The 22449-nt window shown below is 42.2% G+C and overlaps 1 protein-coding gene across 2 annotated transcripts in view; it reads left to right on the top strand.

The window, feature by feature from the left end:
• Positions 1-22449, top strand: part of LOC114657054 (lactose-binding lectin l-2-like) — a 561576-nt gene that overhangs the window by 496126 nt on the left and 43001 nt on the right. For both annotated transcript variants that reach the window (XM_051931857.1, XM_051931859.1), the window contains one exon: positions 4503-4614. In XM_051931857.1, the coding sequence (XP_051787817.1) occupies positions 4503-4614 (112 nt within the window). The remainder of the gene's footprint in view (positions 1-4502; positions 4615-22449) is intronic.

Raw genomic sequence — 22449 nt, 5'->3', positions numbered from 1 at the left:
CTGGTCTTTCAATCATGTGAGCTGGGCCAGCTGACGCCATGCTGAACATGAATGGTACGGGGTGGCAGCCATCAGTTAGCATACAGAGTGGTCTCAGGTCAAAAGGTCTTGCAAATGTAAAGAATTCTAATAACATCCAATGGCCTTCATTAAGCGGTGGTCTCTGATTTTCAGATGTGTCCTACAGTCTTGAGTCCTGTGAGCCTGGATGGGTGAGCTACTCCAGCAATTGTTACAAATACTTCCCAATGGAGAAGGCCTGGATTGACGCTGAGGTAATGTCTCGTCCTGAGGGCTGTAAGTGACACTGGGGAAATGGTGTGACAGAATGGCATTGCTGCCTTAATATGTGATTTGTGAACAAGTCCAGCACTTTTCTGAGCTCCGTGTCAATCTCCTTCATGGCACGCGTGTCTTTTTTCCCCCTCAGCCAGTTGGCACCTTTGATTTTTTGTCATTCTGCTGTACCATCACCCCTCAGTCACTTTATTTGCACTGCATTATGGATCGTCCTTCTTTTGCTTTCTCATTCCCTCTCTGCTCTTTTTAGATTTCTGTCCCTCCTCACTCTCACATTCACATTTACACACAAACAAGTCAAACAAAGGGAGTAGAAGACATGAAGTGAGCAGGAAGAAGATGGCGACCTGTAAAGCCGTAGCTGCAGGCTGCACTTCGTCTGCTCCATAAACCATATCTGTTCCTGAGAACTCATTCATAAGGCGACTGTTCATAGCGGGAACACAACACCATTGGATCTCCGGCTCAGTCCTGGGCGCCCCGGTGGCTGCAGGTTTTTGTTTCCTTCGTTTTCCCTCTTATTGATCTCATTTACAGAGCGGCTGACATTTTTATCTGAGGTGACTTACAACATCTGAGAGACGATTGGTTTCATTTCTTTTGTTTTGTTTTCCCCATTATAGGGACAGGCAGGTGAAGTGACCTGCTCAGGTCACACAGGGTCAGTAGTGGGATTTGAACCCACAGCCTCAGACTCCAAAGCCTTAACTGCAATGTCACACCACCTGCCTCCTTCTAATTCTGCAGCCAAGTCAGCACAGCGGTGGGATTTGACACTTCAGAGACATTTGGTGCTTTTGCGTTGGCGTGAAGAGCTTAGCTTTACTTCACTGCTGTCCTCTCCTACTGATTTGCTCTTTTGGTTTGGAGACGTTTGCTCCCTTAGTTTGACCCCAATAATGACAGTTAACAACGAGCAGAGCAGACCCCCGGGGCAGGAGATCCTGAATGCTGAAAGGCTGCATCTGCTTCAGTGCCAGGCCCACCGACAGGCTCAGTGGGAAATAAATCAGAAATTAAGATGAGAACGATGATGAAAATTATAAAAACATTTAAAAAAAACACGGAATTATCAACGTGTCACATACAGAAATGACGGGCACATTCCAATCAAAATGTACCAACCGTAGTTTTGTCATTTCAACATGGACCTCAAAACACAGAAACTGGGAGGTAACAGCTGACTTAGTTAGGACTGGAATTCAATTAAGAAGAGAAGTTTGAACAGAAATCTGCAGCTCTATCTATCTATCTATCTATCTATCTATCTATCTATCTATCTATCTATCTATCTATCTATCTATCTTTCAGGAGTGAAGAGGACAGACGAGAGGTCAGGGAAGCTAAAAGAAGACTTGCAGGTTAAAATGTTAGATCAATGTAGATGAGGACAAGACCTTCAGTCCATCAGAATTCGCCAGTCCTGTCCACGTAAATCCACCAAAATAACATCAAGTCAAGGTGTTGGGGTCCCTATAGTCCTCATACCCACCACACTACTTGGTCACGTATTACACGAGTCTGTGGCTCTCTGTGTGACATTATCATTTTTGTGTGACATTTACTCTTAATGTGTTTCCAACTGTGTCCCCGTGTTCTTGATGAACTCATTTTTAAGTCACTGTCTCACTCCACTGGACTAATGCTCTTCATCATTTTAAACACTTCAGTCAGTCAGGTCTCCTCTTCATCTCCTTAAGGCTCTTTCCTCATCACTCACCCCCTGTAACCCCCCATTATCAGCCAAGTTGCTCTTCTCTGAACCTTCTCTTGTGCTGCTATGTCCTTTTTGTAGCCTGGAGACCCAAACTGCACCCAGGACTCCAGATGAGGCCTCACCAGCCTGAGCAAAACCTCCTGTGACTTGTACTCCACACATCAAGGCGCTATATAACCTGACATTCTGTTAGCCTTCTTAATGGCTTCTGAACACTGTGATGAAGTTGATAGCTTAGAGTCCACTATGACTCCGAAATCCTTCTCATAAGGTGGACTCTTGATTTTCAGACCCCCCCTTGTGTATTCAAGCCTCACATTTTTACTCTATCCACACATTATCCAACCCACTACAGGGTCACGGGGGTCTGCTGGAGCCAATCCCAGCTAACACAGGGCACAAGGCACGGTGCCAGCTCACCACAGACATTAATTTCATCCTCCACTAATCTGCCCGAGCCTGTCTGCTGTGCAGGTCCCTCTGTGATGATTCAGTGGATTCTCGATGATCTGCCAGTCCACCTGTCTTGGTATCAACTGCCAACATCACCAGCTTGTCCTTCATATTCCTATCTAAATCATTTATAGATATTAAAAATAGCAGCCACCCCAGTACTGCCCCCTGCTGGTCACCACTCTTAACATCTGCCAATCCTGAAGTGGTTCCTCAGCCCATCACCCTCTGCTTCCGGTGTCTCAGCCAATTCTGCCCCCATCTTCACAGCACACCCTGAACTGCCACTTCTTTAAGTTTGATGCCCACCCTCTCATGTGGCACCTTATCAGATGCTTTCTGAGATAAATCACATCATCTGCTCCTCTCTGGTTGTCTCCTTTTCTTGCTTTCTCAGAATTCCAGCGTGTTGGTAAAACACAAGCTCCTCATCTGAGCCCACGCTGACTGTTGTGTCACGGGGTACCCGCAGTACTCCTTGTTCTGCTCAGTTTCTTTTCAGCCCCGTTTATACTCGACATGTTCATGTTGGGCCACATGGTGAAAATGACATCACACAGTAATGCGAGCCCCCCACAGCGATTTAACTACATGGTGATGCCAGGTGGTGCCATGTATCCAAGATGGCTGATTTCGAGGAGAGGCTGCTGACGTGATTTCCAGAATGATCAACAAAAGGCTGAATCTGACACAACAGGCCTTCACAGTGTGATAGAGACAGGCATGCGTGTGTGCAGCCTGTAAACGTCACTGCTGTGTGTCATAAGGAGCTAACGGGCACCACGACTCAGGGTGTATCGCCATTGATGCCAACCCTGCAAACCTTTGTACCGCTACAAGATTACAATTCAAAGCCTTACATTTCAATCCGATTGAAGCCTTCATTTCTACAGGATCCCTGAAATTTCCTTTATTTCTTCTAATTGCCTTTTTGAATTCTAAAGAACACACTTTACTGTAAAATGGTGTCTTGCCAGGACCGCCAACAAAGGCCAAGGTCAGGACAGGCAGGAATTGACCTGCAGCACCGATGCTTTACTGACGGGCGACTGTATGTGACGTATTCAAGAGTGAGGAGATCCAGCCGACTAATAATATTAACAGCCGCTAAAATAATAACAGCAAATATCAAAGAGTGAGAAGCACTCGGCTAGTGACACACACTAGTGACACACACACACTAGTGACACACACTAGTGACACACACAGGTCTACAGATACGTCTGCACATCCAACGGCACAACAACAGAAGCCCACCGACTTGGACGTGGCAAAGCCGACTAACGCAGCTAGCAGACCCATAACTGTAAAAAGCTTACAGACTGATCTCCACCCAGACACCCACCTCCCATTGGCACGTGAGATGTGTGCCCATCATGTGCCTGGCCTGTCCCAGCAGCTTCTCTGATGTGGACGTCCACAGGACCACCATTATTGACTCCCAACGGACATTAAACTCCTTCATAATTGTGCAGACCTCATGTCTGAAAATGGGTGGCACCTCACTTTAAAGTGACAAAGGACAGGCAGTGACACAGCTGGACTGTCCAGTGGTCAGTTTAAGACCAGCAGTGGCCTTTTAAGAGTTTGCTGTCCAAAAGCGTTCAACAAAATGCACTCCAAGTATCATGCAGGAGAACCGCTGCCTCAGGGGTCTTACGAAATCTCAAAAATAAAATGACTGCCAGGTGCCACCAGTTTTGTTGTGTCCTTCCTGATGTGTGTGCCATGCTGGCCTAACATGGACCCTCTCTGTCACCCCCCTCCTGTAGCATTACTGCATCAGCCTTGGAGGAAACCTGGCGTCTGTCCACAGTAGTGATGCCAACCACTTCATCACCAGTCTGATTAAGAGAAGTGACTCCTCTGGCCCCATCTCATGGTTTGGAGGCTCAAAGTCTGTGCAGGTAAGTTGTCCTCCTGTCTGTTCATCTTTGTGGTTCTGGGGGGCTGTAAGCTCTAAGATGGCAGAGGAGTGCAATCCTGCTGCAGTGAGGGTCCCGTTGCTTACCCTAATGCTGGTGTTTTGCAGACGTCATCGTGGCTCTGGACAGATGAGTCCCAGTGGCATTTTACAAACTGGAATCCGGGTGAACCCAACAACGTCGCTGGCATTGAGGACTGCTTACACATCAACTTTGCAGGTAAGCTGTGTGCTCTGTTTTAGGGCTGATGAAGATGACCACTGCAGTGGTAGCCTGGCACTGGACTGGGGTGCTGTGAAGCACTCTGGGGGGCACTCAAGTCTTTTTGTGCTTCACTTGAGCACAGCGTACAATAAGAGCGGTGTGTGTGTGTGTGTGTGTGTGTGTGTGTGTGTGTGTTGTGTGGCAGCAACATGTGGGACCATCCTAAAGACCCCCGTGTAACACACTCTGGAGAACCGAGCAAATCAGACAAATCTAACTGTCACTGTGTCGATTTGTGACGGGCACAGCAGGAGGGCGTCCACCAGGGAGCTTGTTAGGATGTGATGAGCGTCACAAATAATTCAACGAGAATAAAGAGAGTGTGAGGGATTCATAAGAGCGAAATCATCAGCCTTTGTTTAAATATCAAATACTCAACCAATAAAAAATAAAAAAGAATAAACAACACCCCGCGCTCACCTCATGCGGCCTTTATAAGTTCTGTTCTTCAGCGGGCAGCATTGTGGCATTTGGTGGCCCTCTGATGGACTGGCTGCACCCTCAGGGGAGGTTGGCACTTTGCACCTGATGCTGTCAGAGTGGGCTCTGGTCACTGTGTGCATGGGAGGGCATCAAGCAGGCCTGATAATGTTTGAATGGCTGAATTATATTTTATGGGGGGCACACTGGCATGGCAGACTGCAGTCTGGTCACAGCCTGTGTGTGTTTATTCCTCACATCCCAAAGACATTCAACTGGAATTCTATGGGAAAAAAGTAAAAAGTATTCAGCCAGAGAGGTGCACAGGAGGTCATGTGTTTGGATTTTCAGAAAGCTTTTCATAAGAGAAACTGCAGATCAACCTAAAACACGTGGGAACTCATGCCATGGTGTGCCAATGGGTCCAAAATCGGCTTTGACTGTGGAAACAAAGGGTTATGAGGGTGGAGGTTATTGAGATTATAGGATGTTACAAGTGATGGTCCTCACTGCTATTGTACTATGAGTGACAGCACCAAAGACGTGGGGGGCACCTCAGGAGAGGTACAAACGGGCAAAACAGGCCAAAGGTCAAAACCAGAGAGCAAAGGTGTCATAACATGACATAAGAATCAGGGTCTAATCTCATAGCACAAGGTCACACCAGAGGGGACCCTCGCTGAAATCAGCACTGATTTTCTGGACCACCCTACACGACTCCACTCAGTTCTACTCCAAGGTCCTCCATGTGATCCGATCTTCACGTAAGTCACAAATGTCAGCAAAGCCAAATCGGCTCAACACGCTAACAACACATGAGTCTAATGGACACGAACCCAGCATTCAGGGTGGGCACTGGAGGAGCTGAATGAAGACCTGGACTGAGGGTCTGCTCAGAGCCCACTTGGTGGCAGTAACCTCCAGCTGCGTCTGCTCCGCCATATTCTGAGGATGTCAGGTGTGCGTCTGTATGTTGTTAGCGGAAGCCGACTGCGTGTGTTTGATGTTCTATTGTACTGTCGATGGCCGCATTTCAAGACAAATTTATTTACTTATGCAAAGTGAAGTATTGCCAAAGGGCCTTTTCTTGCCATTGTGCCTGAGGCTCTTCTGGGTGAAGAATCAGGTGGCACCGCCAAGGTTATTATAGTTAACGAAAACTAAAATCAAAACTGAAACTATTATTAAAAAAACATTTTCGTAAACTGAAATAAAATAATTAACAAACCCGAAATGAAAAACTAAAACTAAACGAAACTATTAAAGTAGCTGGAAAGACTAACTGAAATAAAATAATAATTTACTAAAATATTTTTAGTTTTCGTTTTTGAATGAATATTCTTGCCGTTAGTCTTTAACCCTTGTAAGTTTTAACTCTAAAACAGAAAGTTATCCACCACGAGCTGCCCGCATATATTCATCCAGTGAACGGCGGCTGGTGACTGAGGGCGGCTGTTCACATAGCATTTGCGGTGACAGAGCAAGCTGAGTGCGGGTGTGTAAAGCATGAGAAATAGAAAGTGATTTGCGTGCCGCCTTTATTTGTGCTTGTTGTATATCAAGATGTAATTCAAACGGCTGAAATCAGAATGTGCTGGTCAACAAAACGTTTACCATATGGACAGAAAAATTATGAGTGAGTAACATTATAGTTTATTTCTCAAGTGTCTGCTTTTTGTTAACAGCAATTCAGCTGCCACTTTGCACAGGAAAAATCGTTTTTACTTTCTCATATACGAAGTATAGTAATCATGAAAAAATTCGACCTCGATATTTTGATGAATCTTGACATTATAGACTAACCAGTGTCCAACAATACTGTTTTTTGGAATTGTGTGTGTACGCGCGCCGCGTGTATGCGTGTGTCTGTCTGTGTGTATAAACACCGATAACTCAAAAACGCAACTAGATAGATGAAATTCGGCATGTGGTTGTTACACCACAATTATAGATCTGTATTAACTTTTGGGCCAAATCCACCACCCGGAAGTGGTACTTCACCTGAACACAGACTCTGCAGCTGTATAAATAAAAAAAAATCGAGTATGATTTTTTCAACTTTACTTTTATAATAATTGTTCAATATATGATTAGATTTGTTGTTGATGGTTCCTTAATGTACATAATATAAAAATATAATCATTGTCTTGCAGTTTACATCTCAAATATCCATCCCCATATCTGAGTATACACAAAAGTCGAGGGGAGAGCACTCCCGGTTTTTGATAATAAAACGGCACTGTTCGAGAGACTGACTAGGTCATCATACAAGATCAGCATATTGTTGCTGACCAATCACTTTTGCTTTAAAAACATTGTTTAACAACGAAGCGATACAAACAAAGGTAGAGAGTCTGACAAGTGATGAAAAACTAAACATATTAATGGTTTTTGTATTTATTCCATATTTATTAAATTTATCTTTTTTAGTTCATATTCACAACTCAAAATACCTGATATTGTGAATGTAATCCATTAGCATAATTATATTTTAAAATATTTGTCTTCCTTTTTTCAATGTTTTTCTCTCTCAAAATAGATAGTTGAAATATCATATTCTTTTTGTTCTTAACATCAGCCTTATCATACATATTGCATACCAGGGATTTATCCTGCCTTCAATCCAAACCCGCTGCGGTAGGCTCCAGATTTCCTGCAATCCTACTCTGGATAAACAGGTTTAGATAATGTATATGTTGTTCTTAATCTCAGACGCTGTCTCTGTTGTTTTATGCCTGTCCGTACTCCTATTACCTGCTCTTGCTCTGCTCATTATGGGTTTACTGTCCTTTATGGTGGTCTATTCAAGACTCACTGCACCTAACCTTGACACTACATGCTTGTTGTTCTTTGTTTCCCTTAATACAGCTAGGTGGGGTCTGCACACTCATTCAAGTCTAAGAGCCCTGTTCTTCCTAAGCCCCTGTGATTTTCATGAGACAATATTTTAAAAATTATAAAATTGTGTAAAATTGTTCATATTCAGTATCTAGTTTTGATTATGCTTGTTTTTATCAGACAAAAACAAAACCAGATAGTAAACCAGGCAGTGTAGTAAGCTTTCACTAGCATTAAACTCATATCCAAATCTGTTAAGTGTACAGTTCTGTCTGATTATGACACAAAACTAACTCCGTAGGTGCTCTATGCCATAATTACTAAAACTAAAACTGAAACTAATATATATAAAAATAAAATAGAAATGTCTTTGTGAAATAAAAACTAAACTAAAACTAAAAATACACGATGAAGGAAAACTAAAACTAAACTGAATTTCCAAGTAAGGTCAGAAAAAAGATAGAAATAAAAACTAATATAAAAAGGCAAAACTATAATAACCTTGGGCACCGCTAGAGCAGATGCAAACATTCACAAGCTGTTCATCTTTTAATCACCCCAGGGAATGATGGGAAATAAATATCTCAATGAAAATGTCAAAAAAGGAATCAAAATCAGCTATTGATAAAACAGAGCCCAGTCCAATACCCTGTGATGGACTGGCACCTGCCTAGGGTTTGCACCTTCCTCTGCAGCACTAAATGCATTAGAAACTGACGGACCGACTCCAGTTCAGTTGGCACCAAGCGAGCCGTCATTCAACAAAACCCTTCATGGGTCACACGGAGCTCATTGAAAAACTGGGCGAGCTGACCCACCCTGCGAGTGACGTCATTAAGTACCCACAACACTTGGCAACACTTCAATCATTTTGGCCAGCACAGATTAAGACCCCGCAGACCCCACTTAGCTCCTTGACAGACAGCTGATCAGACTTTTACTAATGCAGTGTGTTTCGTGGTGTTTTGTGTTTGGTGAGTGGAGATCAAGCGGCTTGGTCACCAGAGAGCCTACTTTGGTTCATGGGGCTCTGAGGGGTCCCCAGTGGTCTTTTTGGTCACACAGACACCCACACTGCTGAAGAGGCCCCTTGCCATCACACCCAGACCCTCCTCTGAATTTGTGCATCTCTTGGTTTAAAACTCCTGCTGACGTTGGTGACGGCGTAACACCAGGCTGCTGGGCCTTGAGAATTTCCTTTCGATGTCCTCCACCGCGCCACCTGCACGCCGACTCCTGGTCCAACTTTCTGGCCCTCGGTGGGTGGGAGTGCGACGTTCTCCAGTCCCTCAAATCTCAAATCGAGTTTGTGAGTTGCTGCTCCTCCAGTGTTGTCCTCACCTCTCCTCTTGTGTTTCTTTTCAGTTCAAGGCGGCTGGAATGACATCGACTGTAATAATCTGTATCCATTTGTCTGCGTGAGAGACGAACCACTAAAACCATGTAGTGATGAGGAGTGAAGCCACGAGAGACACTAAAGATGTCTGATCTTCATTACACTTTGGCCGTTTCTAAATAAAAACACATCTAGCATTCATCCTGCTGTCTTGTTCTCTAAATTGTTTTCTTGCTTCTCATTTTGTCTGTATACCTGCATTGTTATCACTCTTTAATTTAATATTGTTTATTATCAGTATGCTGCTGCTGGAGAATGTGAATATCCCCTTGGGATTAATACAGTATCTATCTATCTATCTATCTATCTATCTATCTATCTATCTATCTATCTATCTATCTATCTATCTATCTATCTATCTATCTATCTATCTATCTATCTATCTATCTATCTATTATATAGTGCCTTTCACATTATCTATCTATCTACTAAGACATGTCACTTGCTCTCCTTCGCCTGCTCTGTGACTAGCAGGCCACCTCATCCATATTACTAACCGAGAATGGTAAACCGGATGGCATGGACGCAGGTACACGGCGATGGGACCATGAGACGTACTGTGCAGGCGCGTACAGCGCGCGTCTCATAAACCGCATGCTAAGTCGTATCCACCGCGAACGAAGGAGTCACAGCCCAAAAACGAAACAGGTCAACTGACGTGAATGAGAAATAAAGCAACAAGGCGCCCATAGCTAATGACTAATGACACAGCCACACAGAAAAGAGGATTCTGTGCTGCAGCCCAGATTCAAACGGAAGAGGCTATGGAGGCCCTACAGGTCTACAGTGATAGTGCGGAAGGCGCAGGCGTCACCACCACATTGCGAGTGGCACTACTGCGGAGTGAAGTTAGGAATAATGTGCTGCTTGGGATTGTACAAACCGCTGAATGCTTTACACCGAATTCAAACACAATACAGCACAATGATACAAACATGAGCCCACCTGGATAACATTAATGAACGCAGGCGCCTACAACACGTGTCTGAAACTGCGGAAGCAAAGCAGGCACGGGTTCAAAACGAACGAGCTCGACTAATGTATTTCAGGATACCCAACGCCGGGGGTAGGCGAGCAAAGCGAGCAGGGGGCGGAGCCCCCTTGTATGACCTAAGTAAACTCGGTAGTGGCCACAATCTGATGGCCGTAACCAATGGGTGGTCACCCTGAGGTGGGCTTCAGATCTTGGCTGGCTGGCTGACCACAGTAGTGATGGGCAGCACCACACAACACTGTAAGAAATGAATGGAATGACAGTGAAGGTGTGCTGCAGGATGGGAGCCGTGACTTAAAGACCACCAGCCACACAGTGTGATGGGGGTCATGATGGACCTGAGAGAGTTGAGCTCTCTGATGTGGGCATTCTGACCAGTGTATGTGGTGGTGGTCCTGCTGCTGGGGTCTTCGTGGCTCAGCCGAGGATGTGGAGAGGCCGTAGATGATGATGTCCTCTTTGTCCCACCCGACTGTGACCTTCCAGATGCACTCGAGTGATTTGTGGCGTGGAAGAGGATCAGCACCTCCAAGTCTGAGCTCAGGGTTCTCAGTCAGAAAAGCTGGGATTGGTCTGTAGTGGTCCGGTGCTGCTAAGATTCACACCATCAAGATGACGGTGATTTATTTATTTTTATTAGAGGATCCCTGGGATGCCCCCAGCCTTGGCTCGACCCACACACATTCACAAACTGAGACAAAATAAATCACAATGGGCAATAACAACAATTAAAGAATATAATGACATTAAATAATATAAATAATCCCACCCCTGTACCCCTACGGTGATATTACAATAAACACATAAACACAAACTCCACACAGCAAAGTCCATGGAATATCACACCAGATGTAATGAGAGATGACGAGAGTTAAGTCCAGAGATCTGCATGTTGTAAGGGAATGAAGAACAGTCCTACTGGTGGACACTAAGGGTGAAGACGGGCAGATGGGTGGTTCAGGAGCGCTGCTATACTTGTGGGAAAGCCGTGAATCCACAATCAGTCCTCAGCACACAGGTAGACAGACGATCGAGACCCCAACAACGACACAATCCAGGACTCAGCGACTAAATATGACTTCACTAACAGAAGGCAGTCCGACAGGTAAATGAAACACAAAATACAACAACAACAAACACTTTTTTCCCCCTTTGCCACCTGCCCTCCTTTTAAACTCCTCTGACCACCTTTGACCCCAACAGCCCCTGCAGGGACTGCTGGGAGATGCAGTTTTTACTGATAGTAGCACTGCTACAGGTCTCTCCAGGTGAGGGATGGGGGAGGGGGGTTGGGCTGCCCTGAGCAGAGGAGTTCAGGTATCTGGGGGTCTTCTTCATGAGTGATGGCAGAAGGGAATGTGAGATTGACAAGTGGATTGGAGTGGTGGCACTGGCTCTTCTGGCATTGTACCAGTCTGTGGTGGCAAAGTCTGAAGACAAAACTCTCCGTCCATTGACTTCCCCGTCCTCCCCTGTGCTCATTAGGTGGGGGTAACAAGCAGCAGAAACGGGGGTCTCTTCACAGGGTGGCTGGGCTGAGAATCTCAGCAGTCTGGGACAGCGGCCTCTGAAATAAGAGGAACCACTTGAGGAAAAGAAGCCCCCCAGATGACCCCCCCTTGGAGCTGCCCTTGGGTATGCATATGGAATTGCTCAAGGAGAGCTGGAATCTGCAGCTGGGGACAGTGAAGTCAGGGCTGACCTGCTTAGTAGGAGTGGTCTGAGGTGATGATGATGATGATGATGATGATGATGATGATGATGATGATGATGATGATGATGATGATGCCCACCACAGCATTTCACCACCTGCCTGCAGAAATGGCTGCCAATCTCCAACTCACTGGGTGACCCTGAGCACATAACACTGAGACCGTGAACACTGCAGAAAGGCGCTATATAACATAAAGGTGGGGTGTAACATGAAGGAATATGGAAAAGCTTTTTAATGAGTAGGAACTTGAAAGAAATAAGAACAACATGAATCTTTAACATATATAAAATAATTGTAATGAATATCAAAATGTAGCACACTTATGGAAAACTTCTTGACTGCTTTAATCGTCAACACGTACAATTCTCTTCACCTCAATTCTCTTCACCTCAATTCTCTTTAATGCTGCATTTCTGTTTAACAAGTGAAATGTTTTTCACATATTTGCCAATCACAACATTTTTTTCCACACAATAATTCAGTTTGCTGGGCTCTGCCAACGGGATGTCGATTTGTGAAGGTCCTATTGTTGAAATGAGAGGAGCCGCAGTGTAATCCGTGACAGACGATCGATTTGTAGATATATAGGATATAAAGTGTCAGCGTCTTTGAAGGGTCTCTATAAACACATCACGAGTCACCACTGTCATCTCAAAGACAATGTGTGACGTCCACAGACCCCAACAAACCCCTGCACCGCAAAACAGCAAATGAATTGAGAATCAGGGAGAACAAACACAGCCTGACCAGCAGGTGGCGCCACAGAGCTGTTGGAGTGCAGTCTGACAGCAGGGCTCTGGGCGGCGGTGAGCAGACTGGCATTAGGACACCCACTGGCAGTGACAGCCAGGACTCTCAGGTCTGGGATTTGCTGACTTTGTAGAAGAGTAGCCTTTTGTGTCTATTATAACCATCTATCCATTGTCTCCCGCTTATCCGAGGTCGGGTCGCGGGGGCAGCAGCTTGAGCAGAGATGCCCAGACTTCTCTCTCCCCAGCCACTTCTTCTAGCTCTTCCGGGAGAATCCCGAGGCGTTCCCAGGCCAGTCGAGATACATAGTCCCTCCAGCGTGTCCTGGGTCTTCCCCGGGGCCTCCTCCCGGTTGGATGTGCCCGGAACACCTCACCAGGGAGGCGTCCAGGAGGCATCCTGATCAGATGCCCGAGCGACCTCATCTGACTGCTCACGATGCGGAGGAGCAGCGGCTCTACTCTGAGCTTCTCACCCTATCTTTAAGGGAGAGCCCAGACACCCTGCGGAGGAAACTCATTTCAGCCGCTTGTATTCGCGATCTCGTTCTTTCAGTCACTACCCATAGTTCATGACCATAGGTGAGGGTAGGAACATAGATCGACTGGTAAATTGAGATCTTTGCCTTACGGCTCAGCTCCTTTTTCACCACGACAGACCGATGCAGAGCCCTCATTACTGCGGATGCCGCACCGATCCGCCTGTCGATCTCACGCTCCATTCTCCCCTCACTCGTGAACAAGACCCCGAGATACTTGAACTCCTCCACTTGGGGCAGGATCTCGCTACCAACCCTGACAGGGCACTCCACCCTTTTCCGGCTGAGGACCATGGTCTCGGATTTGGAGGTGCTGATTCTCATCCCAGCTGCTTCACACTCGGCTGCGAACCGATCCAGAGAGAGCTGAAGATCACGGCCTGATGAAGCAAACAGGACAACATCATCTGCAAAAAGCAGTGACCCAATCCTGAGTCCATCAAACCGGACCCCCTCAACACCCTGGCTGCGCCTAGAAATTCTGTCTATAAAAGTTATGAACAGAATCGGTGACAAAGGGCAGCCCTGGCGGAGTCCAACTCTTACTGGAAACGGGTTCGACTTACTGCTGGCAATGCGGACCAAGCTCTGACATCAGTTGTACAGGGACTGAACAGCCCTTATCAGGGGGGCCGGTACCCCATACTCCCGGAGTACCCCCCACAGGATTCCCCGAGGGACACGGTCGAACGCCTTTTCCAAGTCCACAAAACACATGTAGACTGGTTGGGCAAACTCCCATGCACCCTCCAGGACCCTGCTAAGGGTGTAGAGCTGGTCCACTGTTCCGCGACCAGGACGAAAACCACACTGTTCCTCCTGAATCCGAGGTTCGACTATCCGATGGACCCTCCTCTCCAGGACCCCTGAATAGACTTTTCCAGGGAGGCTGAGGAGTGTGATCCCTCTGTAGTTGGAACACACCCTCTGGTCCCCCTTCTTCAAGAGGGGGACCACCACCCCGGTCTGCCAATCCAGAGGCACTGTCCCTGATGTCCATGCGATGTTGCAGAGGCGTGTCAACCAAGACAGTCCTACAACATCCAGAGCCTTTAGGAACTCCGGCGTATCTCATCCACCCCCGGGGCCCTGCCACCAAGGAGTTTTTTGACCACCTCGGTGACCTCAGTCCCAGAGATGGGGGAGCCCACCTCTGAGTCCCCAGGCTCTGCTCCCTCATTGGAAGGCATGTTAATGGGATTGAGGAGGTCTTCGAAGTACTCCCCCCACTGACCTGCAACGTCCCGAGTCGAGGTCAGCAGCGCACCATCACCACCATATACAGTGTTGACACTGCACTGCTTCCCCCTCCTGAGACGCCGGATGGTGGACCAGAATCTCCTCGAAGCCGTCCGAAAGTCGTTCTCCATGGCCTCCCCAAACTCCTCCCACGCCCGAGTTTTTGCCTCAGCAACCACCAAAGCCACATTCCGCTTGGCCTGCCGGTACCTATCAGCTGCCTCCGGGGTCCCACAGGACAAATGGGTCCTGTAGGACTCCTTCTTCAGCTTGACGGCATCCTTCACCGCCGGTGTCCACCAGCGGGTTCGGGGATTGCCGCCACGACAGGCACCGACCACCTTACGGCCACAGCTCCGGTCAGCCGCCTCAACAATAGAGGCACGGAACATGGCCCATTCGGACTCAATGTCCCCCACCTCCCTCAAGGATGTGGTCGAAGTTCTGCTGGAGGTGGGAGTTGAAGCTACTTCTGGCAGGGGGCTCTGCCAGACGTTCCCAGCAGACCCTCACAACACGTTTGGGCCTACCAGGACTGACCGGCATCCTCCCCCACCATCGAAGCCAACTCACCACCAGGTGGTGATCAGTTGACAGCTCCGCCCCTCTCTTCACCCGAGTGTCCAAGACATGTGGCCGCAAGTCCGACGACACGACCACAAAGTCGATCATCGAACTGAGGCCTAGGGTGTCCTGGTGCCAAGTGCACATATGAACACCCCTATGCTTGAACATGGTGTTCGTTATGGACAATCAGTGACGGGCACAGAAGTCCAATAACAAAACACCGCTCGGGTTCAGATCGGGGGGGCCATTCCTCCCAATCACACCCTTCCAGGTCTCACTGTCATTGCCCACGTGAGCATTGAAGTCTCCCAGCAGTACGAGGGAGTCCCCAGAAGGTATGCCCTCTAGCACCCCCTCCAGGGACTCCAAAAAGGGTGGGTACTCCGAACTGCTGTTTGGTGCATATGCACAAACAACAGTTAGGACCCGAAGGCGGAGGGAGGCTACCCTCTCATCCACCGGGGTAAACCCCAATGTACAGGCTCCAAGTCGGGGGGCAATAAGTATACCCACACCTGCTCGGCGCCTCTCACCGGGGGCAACTCCAGAGTGGTAGAGAGTCCAGCCCCTCTCAAGGAGACCAGGCTGTGCGTCGAGGTGAGCCTGACTGTATCTAGCTGGAACTTCTCAACTTCGCGCACTAGCTCAGGCTCCTTCCCCTTCAGAGAGGTGACATTCCACATCCCAAAAGCCAGCTTCTGTAGCCGAGGATCGGACCGCCAAGGTCCCCACCTTCGGCCACCACCCAACTCATACTGCACCCGACCTCCTTGGCCCCTCCCATAGGTGGTGAGCCCATGGGAAGGGGGACCCACGTTGCCTCTTCGGGTTGTGCCCGGCTGAGCCCCATGGGTGCAGGCCCGGCCACCAGGCGCTCGCCATCGAGCCCCACCTCCAAGCCTGGCTCCAGAGGGGGACCCCAGTGACCCGCGTCCGGGCGAGGGAAAACGCCGTCCAAAGTTTTCATTCATCATAGAAGGTGTCTATTATAGCGCTTTGAAAAAGAACACTGGTCCCTAAATTTGAAGCTGGCTCAGACGTATCCAAAGCACTTAGAGCTGTCACTGCTGCCAAACGGGGGTCCACAAAGTGTAAAAGCTTAAGGTGGAATACTTCTGTCACCAGCTGCTGGACTTTCCTTTATTTAAATTTCTAACATAAAACAATAATCCCATTAATATATTGTAGACAGCAGGGGGCGCTCCAGCTCCCCATCCCAACACGGCAGACGCAGGGCACACGGAAAAAACACAAAGAGCCTTCACACCAGAGCCACGAGAATATGAAGGGCACAGCACACCGTCACTTTCTTTCTTTCTTTCTTTCTTTCTTTCTTTCTTTCTTTCTTTCTTTCTTTCTTTCTTTCTTTCTTTCTTTCTCTTGGTCTTTGTCTCCTCCACTCCTCCCAGCAATCTATCTATCTATCTACCTATAATATAGTGCCTTTCACTCTATCTATCTATCTATCTATCTATCTATCTATCTATCTATCTATCTATCTATTATATAGTGCCATTCACTCTATCTATCTATCTATCTATCTATCTATCTATCTATCTATCTATCTATCTATAATATAGTGCCTTTCACTCTATCTATCTATCTATCTATCTATCTATCTATTTATCTATCTATCTATCTATCTATATAGTGCCTTTCACACTATCTATCTATCTATCTATCTATCTATCTATCTATCTATCTATCTATCTATCTATCTATCTATCTATTATATAGTGCCATTCACTCTATCTATCTATCTATCTATCTATCTATCTATCTATCTATCTATCTATCTATCTATCTATCTATCTATCTATCTATTATATAGTGCCATTCACTCTATCTATCTATCTATCTATCTATCTATCTATCTATCTATCTATCTATCTATCTATCTATCTATCTATCTATCTATAATATAGTGCCTTTCACTCTATCTATCTATCTATCTATCTATCTATCTATCTATCTATCTATCTATCTATCTATCTATCTATCTATCTATCTATCTATCTATCTATTATATAGTGCCATTCACTCTATCTATCTATCTATCTATCTATCTATCTATCTATCTATCTATCTATCTATCTATCTATCTATCTATCTATCTATCTATAATATAGTGCCTTTCACTCTATCTATCTATCTATCTATCTATCTATCTATCTATCTATCTATTTATCTATCTATCTATCTATCTATATAGTGCCTTTCACACTATCTATCTATCTATCTATCTATCTATCTATCTATCTATCTATCTATCTATCTATCTATCTATCTATCTATCTATCTATCTATTATATAGTGCCATTCACTCTATCTATCTATCTATCTATCTATCTATCTATCTATCTATCTATCTATCTATCTATCTATCTATCTATCTATCTATAATATAGTGCCTTTCACTCTATCTATCTATCTATCTATCTATCTATCTATCTATCTATCTATCTATCTATCTATTTATCTATCTATCTATCTATCTATATAGTGCCTTTCACACTATCTATCTATCTATCTATCTATCTATCTATCTATCTATCTATCTATCTATCTATCTAGCTATCTATCTATTTATTATATAGTGCCATTCACTCTATCTATCTATCTATCTATCTATCTATCTATCTATCTATCTATCTATCTACCTATCTATCTATCTATCTATCTATCTATGTATCTATCTATCAATATAGCACCTTTCACATTATCTATCTATCTATCTATCTATCTATCTATCTATCTATCTATCTATCTATCTATCTATCTAGCACCTTTCACACTATCTATCTATCTATCTATCTATCTATCTATCTATCTATCTATCTATATAGCGCCTTTCACACTATCTATCTATCTATCTATCTATCTATCTATCTATCTATCTATCTATCTATCTATCTATCTATCTATCTATCTATCTATCTATCTATCTATTTATTATATAGTGCCATTCACTCTATCTATCTATCTATCTATCTATCTATCTATCTATCTATCTATCTATCTATCTATTATATAGTGCCATTCTATCTATCTATCTATCTATCTATCTATCTATCTATCTATCTATCTATCTATCTATCTATCTATCTATCTATTATATAGTGCCATTCTATCTATCTATCTATCAATCTATCTATCTATCTATCTATCTATCTATCTATCTATCTATCTATCTATCTATCTATCTATCTATATAGCGCCTTTCACACTATCTATCTATCTATCTATCTATCTATCTATCTATCTATCTATCTATCTATCTAGCGCCTTTCACACTATCTATCTATCTATCTATCTATCTATCTATCTATCTATCTATCTATGTATCTATCTATCAATATAGCACCTTTCACATTATCTATCTATCTATCTATCTATCTATCTATCTATCTATCTATCTATCTATCTATCTATCTATCTATTATATAGTGCCAATCTATCTATCTATCTATCTATCTATCTATCTATCTATCTATCTATCTATCTATCTATCTATCTATCTATCTATATAGTGCCTTTCACACTATCTATCTATCTATCTATCTATCTATCTATCTATCTATCTATCTATTTATTATATAGTGCCATTCACTCTATCTATCTATCTATCTATCTATCTATCTATCTATCTATCTATCTATCTACCTATCTATCTATCTATCTATGTATCTATCTATCAATATAGCACCTTTCACATTATCTATCTATCTATCTATCTATCTATCTATCTATCTATCTATCTATCTATCTATCTATTTATTATATAGTGCCATTCACTCTATCTATCTATCTATCTATCTATCTATCTATCTATCTATCTATCAATATAGCACCTTTCACATTATCTATCTATCTATCTATCTATCTATCTATCTATCTATCTATCTATCTATCTATCTATCTAGCACCTTTCACACTATCTATCTATCTATCTATCTATCTATCTATCTATCTATATAGCGCCTTTCACACTATCTATCTATCTATCTATCTATCTATCTATCTATCTATCTATATAGCGCCTTTCACACTATCTATTTATCTATCTATCTATCTATCTATCTAGCGCCTTTCACACTATCTATCTATCTATCTATCTATCTATCTATCTATTTATTATATAGTGCCATTCACTCTATCTATCTATCTATCTATCTATCTATCTATCTATCTATCTATCTATCTATCTATCTATCTATCTATTATATAGTGCCATTCTATCTATCTATCTATCTATCTATCTATCTATCTATCTATCTATCTATCTATCTATCTATCTATCTATCTATTATATAGTGCCAATCTATCTATCTATCTATCTATCTATCTATCTATCTATCTATCTATATAGCGCCTTTCACACTATCTATCTATCTATCTATCTATCTATCTATCTATCTATCTATCTATCTATCTATCTATTTATTATATAGTGCCATTCACTCTATCTATCTATCTATCTATCTATCTATCTATCTATCTATCTATCTATCTATCTATCTATCTATCTATCTATCTATTATATAGTGCCATTCTATCTATCTATCTATCTATCTATCTATCTATCTATCTATCTATCTATCTATCTATCTATCTATCTATTATATAGTGCCATTCTATCTATCTATCTATCTATCTATCTATCTATCTATCTATCTATCTATCTATCTATATAGCGCCTTTCACACTATCTATCTATCTATCTATCTATCTATCTATCTATCTATCTATCTATCTATCTATCTAGCGCCTTTCACACTATCTATCTATCTATCTATCTATCTATCTATCTATCTATCTATCTATCTATCTATCTATCTATCTATCAATATAGCACCTTTCACATTATCTATCTATCTATCTATCTATCTATCTATCTATCTATCTATCTATTATATAGTGCCAATCTATCTATCTATCTATCTATCTATCTATCTATCTATCTATCTATCTATCTATTATATAGTGCCATTCTATCTATCTATCTATCTATCTATCTATCTATCTATCTATCTATCTATATAGCGCCTTTCACACAATCTATCTATCTATCTATCTATCTATCTATCTATATAGCGCCTTTCACACTATCTATCTATCTATCTATCTATCTATCTATCTATCTATCTATCTATCTATATAGCACCTTTCACACTATCTATCTATCTATCTATCTATCTATCTATCTATCTATCTATATAGTGCCTTTCACACTATCTATCTATCTATCTATCTATCTATTTATTATATAGTGCCATTCACTCTATCTATCTATCTATCTATCTATCTATCTATCTATCTATCTATCTATCTATCTATCAATATAGCACCTTTCACATTATCTATCTATCTATCTATCTATCTATCTATCTATCTATCTATCTATCTATATAGCGCCTTTCACACTATCTATCTATCTATCTATCTATCTATCTATCTATCTATCTATCTATCTATCTAGCGCCTTTCACACTATCTATCTATCTATCTATCTATCTATCTATCTATCTATCTATCTATCTATCTATCTATCTATCTATCTATATAGCGCCTTTCACACTATCTATCTATCTATCTATCTATCTATCTATCTATTTATTATATAGTGCCATTCACTCTATCTATCTATCTATCTATCTATCTATCTATCTATCTATCTATTATATAGTGCCATTCTATCTATCTATCTATCTATCTATCTATCAATATAGCACCTTTCACATTATCTATCTATCTATCTATCTATCTAGCACCTTTCACACTATCTATCTATCTATCTATCTATCTATCTATCTATCTATCTATCTATCTATCTATATAGCGCCTTTCACACTATCTATCTATCTATCTATCTATCGATCTATCTATCTATCTATCTATCTATCTATCTATCTATCTATCTATCTATCTATATAGCGCCTTTCACACTATCTATCTATCTATCTATCTATCTATCTATCTATCTATCTATCTATCTATCTATCTATCTAGCGCCTTTCACACTATCTATCTATCTATCTATCTATCTATCTATTTATTATATAGTGCCATTCACTCTATCTATCTATCTATCTATCTATCTATCTATCTATCTATCTATCTATCTATCTATCTATTATATAGTGCCATTCTATCTATCTATCTATCTATCTATCTATCTATCTATCTATCTATCTATCTATCTATCTATCTATCTATCTATCTATTATATAGTGCCAATCTATCTATCTATCTATCTATCTATCTATCTATCTATCTATCTATCTATCTATCTATCTATCTATCTATCTATATAGCGCCTTTCACACTATCTATCTATCTATCTATCTATCTATCTATCTATCTATCTATCTATCTATCTATCTATTTATTATATAGTGCCATTCACTCTATCTATCTATCTATCTATCTATCTATCTATCTATCTATCTATCTATCTATCTATCTATCTATCTATTATATAGTGCCATTCTATCTATCTATCTATCTATCTATCTATCTATCTATCTATCTATCTATCTATCTATCTATTATATAGTGCCATTCTATCTATCTATCTATCTATCTATCTATCTATCTATCTATCTATCTATCTATCTATCTATCTATCTATCTATCTATCTATATAGCGCCTTTCACACTATCTATCTATCTATCTATCTATCTATCTATCTATCTATCTATCTATCTATCTATCTATCTATCTAGCGCCTTTCACACTATCTATCTATCTATCTATCTATCTATCTATCTATCTATCTATCTATCAATATAGCACCTTTCACATTATCTATCTATCTATCTATCTATCTATCTATCTATCTATCTATCTATCTATTATATAGTGCCAATCTATCTATCTATCTATCTATCTATCTATCTATCTATCTATCTATCTATCTATCTATCTATCTATTATATAGTGCCATTCTATCTATCTATCTATCTATCTATCTATCTATCTATCTATCTATCTATATAGCGCCTTTCACACTATCTATCTATCTATCTATCTATCTATCTATCTATCTATATAGCGCCTTTCACACTATCTATCTATCTATCTATCTATCTATCTATATAGCACCTTTCACACTATCTATCTATCTATCTATCTATCTATCTATCTATCTATCTATCTATCTATCTATCTATATAGTGCCTTTCACACTATCTATCTATCTATCTATCTATCTATTTATTATATAGTGCCATTCACTCTATCTATCTATCTATCTATCTATCTATCTATCTATCTATCTATCTATCTATCTATCTATCTATCTATCTATCAATATAGCACCTTTCACATTATC

This window comes from Erpetoichthys calabaricus, chromosome 9, assembly GCF_900747795.2.
Source record: "Erpetoichthys calabaricus chromosome 9, fErpCal1.3, whole genome shotgun sequence".
Classification (NCBI taxonomy): domain Eukaryota; kingdom Metazoa; phylum Chordata; class Cladistia; order Polypteriformes; family Polypteridae; genus Erpetoichthys; species Erpetoichthys calabaricus.
Note: the sequence above shows the minus strand (reverse complement) of the source record. Positions and strands in the feature narration are given on the sequence as shown.